The sequence below is a fragment of the Notolepis coatsorum genome (genome assembly GCF_963971535.1).
Source record: "Notolepis coatsorum genome assembly, chromosome: 1".
Lineage (NCBI taxonomy): Eukaryota > Metazoa > Chordata > Actinopteri > Aulopiformes > Paralepididae > Notolepis > Notolepis coatsorum.
Genome location: NC_140165.1, coordinates 247,001,612 through 247,015,447, shown reverse-complemented (window position 1 = coordinate 247,015,447; position 13,836 = coordinate 247,001,612). Strand labels below are relative to the sequence as shown.

At 45.6% G+C, this 13,836-nt stretch overlaps 1 protein-coding gene across 2 annotated transcripts in view; it reads left to right on the top strand.

The window, feature by feature from the left end:
* The window catches only part of atg16l2 (ATG16 autophagy related 16-like 2), a 171,744-nt gene extending 163,468 nt beyond the window's left edge, over positions 1-8,276 (top strand). For both annotated transcript variants that reach the window (XM_084314865.1, XM_084314866.1), the window contains one exon: positions 7,034-8,276. In XM_084314865.1, coding sequence (XP_084170991.1) covers positions 7,034-7,127 — 94 coding nt within the window. In that variant the 3' untranslated portion in view covers positions 7,128-8,276. The remainder of the gene's footprint in view (positions 1-7,033) is intronic.
* The last annotated feature ends 5,560 nt before the right edge of the window (positions 8,277-13,836 follow it).

Genomic DNA, 13,836 nt, shown 5'->3' with positions numbered 1-13,836 from the left:
GTGTGTCTAGGCGTGTGTGTGAGAGAGAGCTAGCGTGTATCTAGGCGTGTGTGTGAGAGAGAGCGTGTGTGTGTGAGAGAGAGCTAGCGTGTGTCTAGGCGTGTGTGTGAGAGAGAGCTAGCGTATATCTAGGCGTGTTGTGTGAGAGAGAGCGTGTGTGTGTGAGAGAGAGCTAGCGTGTGTCTAGGCGTGTGTGTGAGAGCTAGCGTGTATCTAGGCGTGTGTGTGAGAGAGAGCGTGTGTGTGTGAGAGAGAGCAAGCGTGTGTCTAGGCGTGTGTGTGAGAGCTAGCGTGTATCTAGGGCGTGTGTGTGAGAGAGAGCGGTGTGTGTGTGAGAGAGAGCTAGCGTGTGTCTAGGCGTGTGTGTGTGAGAGAGCTAGCGTGTGTCTAAGTGTGTGTGTGTGTGTGTGTGTGTGTGTGTGTGTGTGTGTGTGTGTGCGTGTGTGCGTGCGTGCGTGTGCGTGCGTGCGTGTGTGCTCTGGGTGTAGTGCCAGGACAACATCAGGCTGATTAGACCTGAGCCTCCCAGTCCCATTTTAGAGGCTGCAAATGAAACTGAGGGACATTATTATAGCCCATTAGTCTGTGTTTACATCAGGGCCCTAAAATAAATGTTTTTCAGAGTACAGTATTCTGTGTTTACCTCACAGGCCCTAAAATAAATGTTTTTTCAGAGTACAGTATTCTGTGTTTACATCACAGGCCCTAAAATAAATGTTTTTCAGAGTACAGTATTCTGTGTTTACATCACAGGCCCTAAAATAAATGTTTTTCAGAGTACAGTATTCTGTGTTTACATCACAGGCCCTAAAATAAATGCTTTTCAGAGTACAGTATTCTGTGTTTACATCACAGGCCCTAAAATAAATGTTTTTCAGAGTAAATCTAAGCAAAGTGAGGGGTTTGTTGTTGTAGTATGTTTGACATAAGATGTTACGTTGTCTCTAATGGTGAAAAACGGATTATATCTTAATCAATATTCTTTATGCTCTCAAGTCTACACTGCTCAGTAAGAGTCATGGATCAATACACCAACTGTGTGTGTGTGTGTGTCTGTCTGTGTGTCTGTCTGTCTGTCTGTCTGTCTGTCTGTCTGTCTGTCTGTCTGTCTGTCTGTCTGTCTGTCTGTCTGTCCGTCCGTCCGTCCGTCCGTCCGTCCGTCCGTCCGTCCGTCCGTCCATCCTACCATTGGGTCTCATTCCCGAACGGATTTACTACAAAAAATGTCCTCTCAGGCCAATTTAAGACATATTAGCACTAGTAGCGCGATTCCCCAAATGTTCCTGAGATCGGATTTGGCCGTGGCTGAGAGCAGAATTTAAGAGGGCTGAGGAGCACACTTATGATTGATTGACTGATTGAACATTTTATTAACTTGACAGTCTGTGTTCTCATAGTGATTCCTTCATGTCAACGCTACAGGCCTCCTTGCAATTAATTACTTAATCATAATTAAAATAAATATGGCAATATTTGTACGATAAGAAATTACGCATTTGATGTCGGAAAAATAAATAATATGGATTAATCTGATCACAGGGCAGCTGGATTAACCATATCTGCACCAGTTATTTTGGACAAATGTATAATTAATTACTTTAATTACTCAGATATTCAAACACAATTATTGTGAAATGATTGAAAATAATTATTATTTAATGCCTTCTGTGGAATTTGTATTTCTTATTTGTTACATATCTGTTTTAATGATTAATTATACATTTGAAAGAATGCAGGTCAACATGCAATATATATCCCATTGATTGGTATACAATGGGACAGACCTTTGTTTGATAGAGCTATAAACCTGCATTCCTTCGAATATATCATTAATCAATTAAACTGATATTGAAATACACTATATAGCCTATACACCAACACTGAAATGACAGTGGATAAATAAGTAAATAAATAAGAACTAAAGCTAATCGCGTGGAAATAGACTGCATTAATATTCCATAAATCTTGTGTGCGCCAGTATAGCCTACGTGTCTAATGAATGAACAGTATATAGGCTTATATTATTCTAATTACTTGTTTCATTAGGATTTAGTAGATACTATATGCTCTGCCCTACCTACGTACAGTAAGTACAGTACACATAAGGCAGCCAGAGTCGGGTGTACTGCATGGTGGACTGTATGCGGTCTACGGGGGCGGGCAGTGCAGTATATTTGCTGCTCTTCTAATAAAACAAGTCATGATTAGAATAATATAAGTAGGCTATACAGTACTGCGGGCGCGCGACCACAAGCTGTTCTATATGATGACAATACATTAATCTAATCTAATTTTGATCGGTTGCAAAGCGCTTCCGCATATCTGCAACCATTTTCACACGGCTGCATCGTCAGTTGCATTCTAATGAGCTGGACAGGTGTGTCTAACTATTGACTTTTTGCGATTTTATCTCCACACTTCCCTATGGCTGCCTTATAAGGAGCTTCGGACGGGGACGCGCGTTCATGTTTCAGAGCGGTGAAATTCCTCATCGCGGCATCTCAGCTAGACAGTTTCCCCACACGTTGGGGACTCAGAGTGAACTTGTAGATTATGTCTCAGTCGGTTCCAAGATAAGTCTTCCAAGAGAACTCTTTGGAAAATATTCGGGAATGAGACCCATTGTCTTTGTTAAGCGTATTGTTCACTGCACGAGGAACAGTCAGATGAAGAGATAGGAAGAGGGTGGGGCTTCTGTTTTGTTTTTTAAGATGTGAGAGAGAGAGAGAGAGAGAGAGAGAGTTCAAGTTCAAGTTCAAGTTCAAGTTCTTTAATAGTTGTCATACAGAAGTACAGAATACTTTCATACAAAATGCTTCTTACTGTTACGCTCCAGAGACTGTGCTAGACAAGATAGTATCAAATAACATAATAACATAATATAGCATGAATTTAGAAGAAGAATGAGGGGTCACAGTTGTTCGGTATAGACATATGTACAATGTTCTGAGTTACCATATAATATACAATACACAATACTATGCAGTGTACTAATGTACAGTACTATCTAGGTGCCAAAAGCAGAAATGGGATGAGGTACAATTTTAGGTACAATTTACAGTAAGGTGTACGAGTTGTAGTGCAATCCTTCATCCATAATATAAAGTGTGGGGAGTGGGTGCTACAGTGTGTTTGTTTAGAAGTGGGTGTGTGCTATAAAGTGTGTGTAGTGGGTGCTACAGTGTGTTTGTTTTAAAGTGAGTGTGTGCGTGTGGATGTGTGTGCTATGTGTGTTGGTGGTTGTTGTTGTGTAGTGTTCATTCATTGTTCGTTTAGCAGCCTGATGGCCTGGGATAGAAGCTACTTCTGAGTCTTTCTGTGCTCGCCTTGAGGACTCCTGTGTCGCTTGCCTGACGGCAGCAGTTCAAAGAGGCAGTTGTTCGGGTGGCTCGAGTCCTTAATAATTCTCTTAGCCTTCCCCTTGCAACGCTTGTTGTAAATGTTCTGGAGAGTGGGGAGCCCCCCTCCAATTGTGCGTTCGGCTGAACGTGTCACTCTTTGTAGTCTGCTTTGGTCTTTTGCAGTGCTATTCCCAAACCAGGAGGTGATGTTGCCGGTCAAGATGCTCTCTATTGTACATGAGTAGAAGTTCTTAAGGATCTTCTGGCTGACTTGGAACTTCCTTAGGCGCCTGAGGAAGTAGAGGCGTTGTCGTGCCTTCTTCACCACACTGTTAATGTGTATGGTCCATTTCAAGTCCTCGGATATGTGGGCTCCGAGGTACTTGAAGCTGTTGACTCTCTCAACCGGTGCCCCGTCGATGCTGGAGGGGGCTGTAGTCCTTGACCCCCGACCTCCTGAAGTCCACAATCATCTCCTTTGTTTTGCTGACGTTCAGGGAGAGGCTGTTTTCCTGGCACCATCCCGCCAGGACCTTGACCTCTTCCAGGTAGGCCCTCTCGTCGTTGGCAGAGATCAGGCCCACCACCACTGTGTCGTCAGCAAATTTGACGATTGTATTGCTACTCCGCTGAGCCACACAGTCGTGTGTGTACAGGGAGTAGAGGAGGGGACTCAGAACACAGCCCTGGGGGGCCCCCTATGTTGAGGGTGATGGATGAGGAGGTGCAGTTGCCTGCTCTCACCACCTGGGGTCTGCCAGTCAGGAAGTCCAAGACCCACTGGCAGAGGTCATAGCCCAAGCCCAGGTCCCTGAGCTTGGCTATGAGTATGGAGGGGACTATGGTATTGAATGCCGAGCTGTAGTCGATGAATAGCATTCTCACATAGTTCCCCTGCCTCTTGTCCAGGGTTGTGATGCTGCTGTGTGCAGCACATGGGATATGGCGTCCTCCGTGGACCTGTTGGGGCGGTATGCAAATTGCAGGGGGTCCATGTTGATGGGGAGGGAGGAGCAGATGTAGCCCTTTACTAGCTTCTCAAAGCACTTCATGGCTATGGAGGTGAGAGCTACAGGGCGGTAGTCGTTGAGGCAAGCAGGCTTGGATTTTTTGGGTACAGGGATAATAGTGGACTTCTTCAGGCAGGTGGGGATGACTAGCCTGTTCTAAGGACAGTTAAATATGTCAGTGAATACTGGGGCCAGTTGGTCGGCACAGACTTTTAGGACGCGGCCGGGGATGCCGTCCGGACCTGCTGCCTTCCTGATATTCACTTTTTTAAAGGTCCGCCTCACCTCATGCTCTGTTACCCTGAACACTGCGCCTCCATCAGCAGCCGACCCCCCCCCCCCATTGCCGAGGCTTGTGAGCTGGTGTTGTTATTACCAGCATCAAACCTCGCATAGAAGGTATTGAGGTCGTTTGCTAAGGAGATGTCATTGTTCAGTTTGAGGGAGGCGCCTTTGTAGTCTGTCATCGTTTTGAGCCCCTGCCACATAGCTCTAGAGTCAGCTTGTTCAAACTGGAGTTCAATTTTATCCCTGTAGCGCGTTTGGCCTCTGACACTGTCCTCCTTACGTTGTGTTGCGCCACCTTGTGGGTCATTCATGTTGCCTGCCACTAGGGCCCGTCATTGTATGCTTTGGTGCGCTCTCTCAGAGCTTCACGGACGGATTTGTCTACCCAGGGTTTTTGATTTGGGTAAACTTTCATTTTGGTAGTGGGGATTGTTTCTTTCACCCTAGTACAGACATAGTCCAGCACTGTCTCCGTGTAGGCATTAATGTTATCTGTGTCGCGGAATACAATCCAGTCTGTGTTGTGGAACACTGACCGGATCGTATCCTCTGACGTCACATCCCATTTCTGCACCTCTCGCGAGACTACGGGAGTACTTTTAATTCTTTGTCTGTACTTTGGTGTAAGGAAAATGGATGCGTGATCTGACTTGCCAAAGCCACTATCAGAATGAGCCTTGTAGCCACCTTTAAATTGCGTGTAACAGTGATCTAGGATGTTACCGCCTCTGGTGTTGCAAGTCACATGCTGGTAGAAATCAGGCAATACCTTTCTCAGATTGGCGCTATTGAAATCTCCCAGTACTAAAATGGCGGCGTTAACGTTCGTCGCTTGTATATTATTTACCTCGTCGTGTAGTCTGGAGAGCGCGGCGTTGTTGTTGGCTTGCGGTGGGAATATATACACTCCGACCAGGACGATCGCCGTTAACTCCTCGGGAGGAAGAAAGGACGACACTTGATGGTTATATATTCCAGTTCTGGGGAGCAGTAGTTGGATAATTCCTTCACATTCGTTGGATCACTCCAATTTTTGTTAAACATGAAGGCAATACCTCCACCACGTTGTTTACCGGACTCTGATTGTGTCCGATCCTTCCTATGGATAAAGAAGTGATCCGTTGGGAGAGAGAGAGAGAAGGTCAAGCCCGGCCTGAAGCAGATAACATGGTTTGTATCTTAGTCCTCTGTGCCACTGAGACCCATGTTCTATTTTATTTTTAGATGTTTTTTTCATTTCTTCTTTTACGTTTTAGTTTTTTAGTTTTTTGTTTTCCTCCTTCAAACTCCATACTGGGTCATACGTTGATCTAATCTACACGTAATTTAATCTAACTGGATTACCATGGATGACCATGACCAGACTTTGTCTAAGAGACTATCTAAGAGAGATTGTGGTGATATTAAACATGCCCTCCCAGCTCACCGGGACACGCAGACACTGAGAGATCTAATACAGTGGACAGTGGAGGGCGGGCAGGTCGAGAGCTGGACTTGAACTCACGACTCACTTCTTGCGGTCTGTGTGGTTGGTCTCTGTGACTGTCAGGTCGTTGTATAGTATAGTTATTACGGTCAGAGTGCATGTATGTTCTGTCGCCATAGCAACACCGATCTTAGCACTGCGGTCTGCAAGGCCACGTTCACATTGTTACAAACGCTCTACCCTACGCACACTGTCACCCAGACCCTACACACACTGTCACCCAGACCCTACACACACTGTCACCCAGACCCTACGCACACTGTCACCCAGACCCTACACACACTGTCACCCAGACCCTACACACACTGTCACCCAGACCCTACACACACTGTCACCCAGACCCTACGCACACTGTCACCCAGACCCTACACACACTGTCACCCAGACCCTACACACACTGTCACCCAGACCCTACACACCCTGTCACCCAGACCCTACACACCCTGTTTCCCTGATCCTACACACACTGTCACCCAGACCCTACACACACTGTCACCCAGACCCTACACACACTGTCACCCAGACCCTACACACCCTGTTTCCCTGATCCTACACACACTGCCGCAATTGTACAATATCACCGCTGATGCCATGTAGAACCACACAGACCACAAGTATGAAACAAGCTTTAGGCACAAACACCTTTACCTTCAGAGCACCTGAATGGAAGCCCTAACTGTCTCTCTCTTCTCCCCCTCTCTCTCCCTCTCTTTTTCTCTCCCTCTTCCTCTCTCTCCCTCACTCTCTCTGCCCCCCCTCTCTCTCTCTCTGTCTCTCTCTCCCTCCCCCACTCCCCCCCCTCTCTCTCTCTCTCTCTCTCTCTCTCTCTGTCTCTCTCTCTCTGTCTCTCTCTCTCTCTCTCTCTCTCTCTCTCTCTCTCTCTCTCTCTCTCTCTCTCTCTCTCTCAGTTCCTCTATCAGTGCAGTGGCCTGGTCCATGACAGGACAGTACGTGGTCAGTGTGGATAAGAGTCGCCGGGCGGTCCTCTGGAGTGACATCTGACGCGGCCAATCCTGTTCCACCAAGACGACGGGTGGGAGGGCCTTAGCGCTCTGGAGGTCATGTTGGCATGGAAGTGTTGACCACGCCCACCCAGCATGAGGCTGTTCCAGGGGGCGGGGCCTGCCATGTCATTAAAGGGTTGTTTTCACTTGTGCCATGTTGTGTACCACCCGCTCCCAGCATTCGAAAGACCTTTGCAAATGACCTTTGTGAGTTGCCAAATGACAGTAACTTTTATTAATTTTCATTATAGTGATAAACTCCCCCTCCTTCTCCCCCCGAGACGTTCTGTTGACGTAGCAACGGAATTGTGACATCTGGCAATTAAACTCTTACTAGCGAGGATACAAAATGATTGACCACTGCAGAGGACATTGTGACATCACAGGATTCTATCACTCCTATTAAGAATTGAATTAAGAGAACAGTTAACCTCCGTACTGCACCACACACACACACACACACACACACACACACACACACACACACACACACACACACACACACACACACACACACACACACACACACACACACCCTTCATTCTAGTTTGTGTTGACCTGTTGACCTCACTACCAACAGTCACACTTTATCCTGCATGCATTCCATGGAAACAGGTGTCTTTATTTTAGTGAAATCTTGAAAAGGGATTTGTTTTTTATTACCATTCAGGGATGTAGTGGAGGATAAACCCGCTTAAACTCAGTTTAAACACCTTTGTATTTGGGTTAATAGAGTTTACCCACCTTTTTTAAGCTTATATTAATCTTTACGATTGAAATTAATAATGATTGATGTACATTATATAGTGAGGAAAAAAAATATATATAGGGATACCATTCTGAAAGAAATATGTATATTTTATTATAGTACAACGGTGAATAATGGCGTTAGTGTGATCATGGACCAGAGTGCTAGTCTATCACTGCATCACTGCAGGTGCCTGGCTATCACAGGGATATTGCATGGAGGGGTGGGGGGCTAGGAGCGCTACTAGGAGGAGAGGACAAGTTGGCATCACAACAGGGGCGGCTACGTGGCGTAGTGGGCAATGCGCTCGCCACGAATGCGGTGACGCTGGGCTCGCCTGTTCGAGCCCAGCGCTCCACATTGCTTTCAGTTTAGCTGGTCGTTCATACTAATACACATTGGCCGTATTAGGGGGTGGGAAACTGATGGGTGGGGATCGGGCGTTGTGGACAGCGACTCCTACAGGTCGGTTGGTGCGCCTGCGCAGTAGAATCAGGAAGTGTCGGGGGCAGCGTGAGCCTCCCACGCGTTACTCCTCGCCACTCAGAGATCGAGCTGCGCAGGTGAAAAGATGCGACTGCTGTTACCTCAAGTACCGGAGGGGACTTGTGCTATGTATGACTTAGTCCACATTGCAGCCGGCTTGTGGGAGGCAAGAAACAGCGTTCGTGACAGGGGAGGGTTGAATTGGATGATACGAAATTGGGATGGGAGAAAATATAGAAAATGGGAGAAAAAGTGGATCAAAAAAAAAGTTGGCATCACAACTTCCAATGTAAACAGATTCTTGGGGACCAGTGTCACCGGTTGCTATGGGAGATTAACCTTGCACGGCAGGTTTAGGTGTGACGACGGTGAAAAGGCGGAGTTGGTTCTAAAACAACAATGGCGGTTCTTGACGAGGTTAACGTAGATGCTGCCACTGCAGCGGTTATAGCAGAACTGGAGGGTGTTTCTTCACTGAAAGAAGAGCAAAGCCAGTGACGGACCGTGATTGACAGACGTTTCATCCAATCACCTGCCTGGGATTTATTTTTCTTAAGAAATCAAACCGTTTCAATGGACGACTTCCCAGATGGCGCTGCGTAACGGACCGGCTGGCGGGTCAGGTTAACGGAGATTAACATTGGCTAGCATTAGCTTAACCTGTGCTAGCAGGTGATCAATGAATTGTCACAGATGTTTTTGAACCACTAAAATTACCTGAAATGTAGCGAGCTAGTTATTAGCTGTTTGTCTACTAACTAGCTGACATCCAGTACAGATGTTGAGATTTTACATTTTGATGCCAGATGTTCCGTGTCAGGCTGACTGACAGCTGTGATTGTGGTCCCATGTAGAGGAATACTTCTTCATAAATGCAAAGAGCTGTGGGACATGAAGAAACCACTGTCATGTCCTGCTAACAGCACTCCAGGGGCGGGCGGGTGGGGCTTGAATGTAGGTCAGTAGGTTTGTTAGTCTCCATGCAGATAACGCTGCATCATAGATGATGAGTCATCGTCCACATCACTATATAAAGAGCCTCTAGGGCTCTGTCTCCTATTTGCAGTCAAACTGCCCTTTTAGAGTCCGCTGAAGGTGGTGACCGCTGAAGGTGGTGCCGCGGGCCTCCTCTGGCCCTCCAACACAACATGCCTTTGCCCTTCACAGGGTCCCGGTGCAATATAATCCAGTGTTTTGTTTGCACTAATGTCTTTTAATGAAGTCTGAGGATTTGCATAGTGGAGGACTGTGCTGCTGGGAACATCTCCTGCACATGTATATTTAGCAGGGATGCTGTTTCCTTTCTCCGTGTATAGCAGCCTGCCCCCATTTTAAGTGTAGATTATAGTAAACCTTGTGCAAAAATACACCAGACACTTTCTAACGGGGAACTAGAGAACCCGCATGAATCTCGGGAGATATGAAAACCCCACGAGCTGAGATTGAATTGTTGTGATTTCAGATCATCAGTGTGTCTTACAGGCCTCTGAGCTCCCCTCCTTTAAAGGGAATCAGCCGTTAGTCATCACTGCTGCACCGCTCTCTCTGGTGTCCTCGGTGAAGAGCACGTCACGTACAGTATGGCTGCCTGAGGGGATCTCTGCTTAGTATCCTGGATCTCTATACAGTATCCTGGATCTCTGCTTAGTATCCTGGATCTCTGCTTAGTATCCTGGATCTCTGCACAGTATCCTGGATCTCTATACAGTATCCTGGATCTCTGCTTAGTATCCTGGATCTCTGCTTAGTATCCTGGATCTCTGCTTAGTATCCTGGATCTCTGCTTAGTATCCTGGATCTCTGCTTAGTATCCTGGATCTCTGCTTAGTATCCTGGATCTCTGCTTAGTATCCTGGATCTCTGCACAGTATCCTGGATCTCTGCTTAGTATCCTGGATCTCTGCACAGTATCCTGGATCTCTGCTTAGTATCCTGGATCTCTGCTTAGTATCCTGGATCTCTGCTTAGTATCCTGGATCTCTGCTTAGTATCCTGGATCTCTGCACAGTATCCTGGATCTCTGCTTAGTATCCTGGATCTCTGCTTAGTATCCTGGATCTCTGCTTAGTATCCTGGATCTCTGCTTAGTATCCTGGATCTCTATACAGTATCCTGGATCTCTGCTTAGTATCCTGGATCTCTGCTTAGTATCCTGGATCTCTATACAGTATCCTGGATCTCTGCTTAGTATCCTGGATCTCTGCTTAGTATCCTGGATCTCTGCACAGTATCCTGGATCTCTATACAGTATCCTGGATCTCTGCTTAGTATCCTGGATCTCTGCTTAGTATCCTGGATCTCTGCTTAGTATCCTGGATCTCTGCTTAGTATCCTGGATCTCTGCTTAGTATCCTGGATCTCTGCTTAGTATCCTGGATCTCTGCTTAGTATCCTGGATCTCTGCACAGTATCCTGGATCTCTGCTTAGTATCCTGGATCTCTGCACAGTATCCTGGATCTCTGCTTAGTATCCTGGATCTCTGCTTAGTATCCTGGATCTCTGCTTAGTATCCTGGATCTCTGCTTAGTATCCTGGATCTCTGCACAGTATCCTGGATCTCTGCTTAGTATCCTGGATCTCTGCTTAGTATCCTGGATCTCTGCTTAGTATCCTGGATCTCTGCTTAGTATCCTGGATCTCTATACAGTATCCTGGATCTCTGCTTAGTATCCTGGATCTCTGCTTAGTATCCTGGATCTCTATACAGTATCCTGGATCTCTGCTTAGTATCCTGGATCTCTGCTTAGTATCCTGGATCTCTATACAGTATCCTGGATCTCTGCACAGTATCCTGGATCTCTATACAGTATCCTGGATCTCTGCACAGTATCCTGGATCTCTATACAGTATCCTGGATCTCTATACAGTATCCTGGATCTCTGCTTAGTATCCTGGATCTCTGCTTAGTATCCTGGATCTCTGCTTAGTATCCTGGATGAACAGGTTTAGCAGATGTTCTCCCTCTCTACGTTGAAGGGTGCAGTCTGTGACATCAAAGGGAGACGTTTCCTCAGAGTCTCTATGTATTTACTGCATTTACTGCCAAATGTGACAAATGGCGGTTTGGTCGTGTGGGGAGTGAACGTGTTTCCTTTATGTTTTATTTATTTATGTTTTATGAACGCTGGTAGTTGTACCCTGTAGTGACGAGGGGCAGACAGGACAGTGCTCCATGCCCGGTGGCGGGCCGGTGTCATGTTAAATATGGATCGGAATGAAATATGGATCGGCCAGTGACAGTGACACACCTTTGTAAACGATAAGAAATCAACTAAATATATCATCGTTTAATCTAGATAACGGTTTCAATATTAGCCATGTTACCATGCTTGCTAAAATTATTGTTGGAAAAAAATATTGTTTACAAACGTTTAACTTGAAAGCCTACCCTGTCTCTGTTTCAGTGTATTTGTCTCTGTTTGAATGGTGTATTTATCAAGATCAAGGTTGTTTAAAAAGGTGAAGTAATGTCTTCTATATTCAGAAGGGATCCATATTTCACACCAATCCATATTTAATGCGACACCAGCTGAACAGCTGATTGTGTTCTGAAAGCTCACAGCTGAGGCCGTTGTCCTGGCAACAACCTGGGACTCCGCGCTTCCCGTGAACACACCGCGTGACGGACAGCAGAAGTGACACTCCATTTGTCCCGCCCCCTCTGGGTCAAAAGCTCCTATACTGCTATACCATGAAGACTGTATGATATTTTGCAATATAAAACGTTGATCTGCTTGAAAACGTACTATTGATCATTCTGCTTAAAACTATGAATAAAAGAAAAACTAACCAAAAGAACAGCAACAAAACTTTGTTTTTATGTTTTTATTTGAGTCACACGCAGGGACGTGCACAGGACTTTAGAGGGGCAGGTGCTCAAAGGCTGAAAAGGGCATTGGGCCTGTGCCCATGCGAGCCGAGGGAGCGTAGCTTATGAGCCGAGCGCGCATAGCATGCAAGCCCGATTTATGGGGGGCCTTTTTGGGCGGGGGGCCCACTTTTTTATCCTTTTTCTGGGGTTTTGGTGATCAAATATTGAATATTGAACTATAATAATCAGTGCAGGAGCTCACTTATCCTTGAAAGACACTTTTATCACTGACTTAAAAGGCCCATACATCTCCATAAATGTTCAGGGGGGAGGGAATAAGTGCTTACCCTACAGACCCCAAGAGGTGCTGTATATTCTGTATTGTTTAATATAAATGCATTTTTTATTCCAATCCCGATTTGTATTAGAGATTCCCAAATCCCATCAGACTTGACTTCTTCGTGTCCCTCAGTGAGTGTAATACCAGCATTCAACTTAGTGATGCACGATATATCGGCCGCCGATATAATATCGGCCGATATGGCCATTTTTTACACATCGGTATCAAGATATAGGCCAAATAAAAAATAATTTTTTTTTTTTTTTTTTTACATGTTTTGGTCTTAACACTTTGGTTGCCTAAGGTTAAATGAATGATATACCATAGATTGCCAGCGCTATTTGTCTATGGAGAAAGTCCCCTTCTTTGCAGGGCTATAACTTTTTAAATTCTATTGCTACATTGCCATTATTAGGGCCCATTCAAAGTCCTATATGTATTGTTCATTGTGTAGCAACGTTAAACTTTTTCATTCACATATTCATAGTAAAGTATGGTCTAATGTATAAGTATGTTTTCATCTCTTTCTGCAGCTTTCTCCAGAACGTGATATATAGCCCCAAATGCATTATATTGATGATGAAATACAGTTTGATGGCAATCAGCGCGATATAAAAAATTCCAACTAGACGTACTTCTAGAAGTTACTACACGTCATCTGATGTTGACCGGATGGGCGAGGGGGCGTTTATAATTCCGTGGGCAGCGTTATACCAATCATCTAATGTGGGTCAAATGTTGATAATATCAGTTATTATCGAAGAGGGTAACGTTACACGCTGAAACTCACCCCAGTCTCCGCGCGCCGTTGGGCGATCATCGTCGAGTAGAAATTTTATCATTATGGGATATATTATTACCCGGTCCATCTCCAGCTTGTATAATGGTATATACGTCCAAATCATGTTGTTTATCGAGTTATTGGCAATCGATCGCTATGTAGTGTGACGAGCTAGAGTCACGGGACATGTACCGAGTGGCCGGAAGCAATACGGACGTCTAGCAAAACCTCTACTGCGCTTCCTGTTAAGCGGTTGCGCCGATCGGCCACCAGATGGCGCTCCTGAACCGCCAGAGAGCTCAGTGGGTCCTGCTGGTGGATCTCAGGCCAGCGGAGGGACATTATGAATCCGATCGCAGATTTTTGAAATATTGATATAAGGACGCTGTACAGCGTCCCCCGGCAACTTTAGCATGGCCAGCAAAGACGTGAGAAGACGTGTCCCGGCACCCAAAGTGTTAAATAGTTTTAAAATATCAGTCATTTCTGAAAATAAGTTACAAAAGTAAAAGAAAAATGTGTTTTGGAAAATAGCTCTTT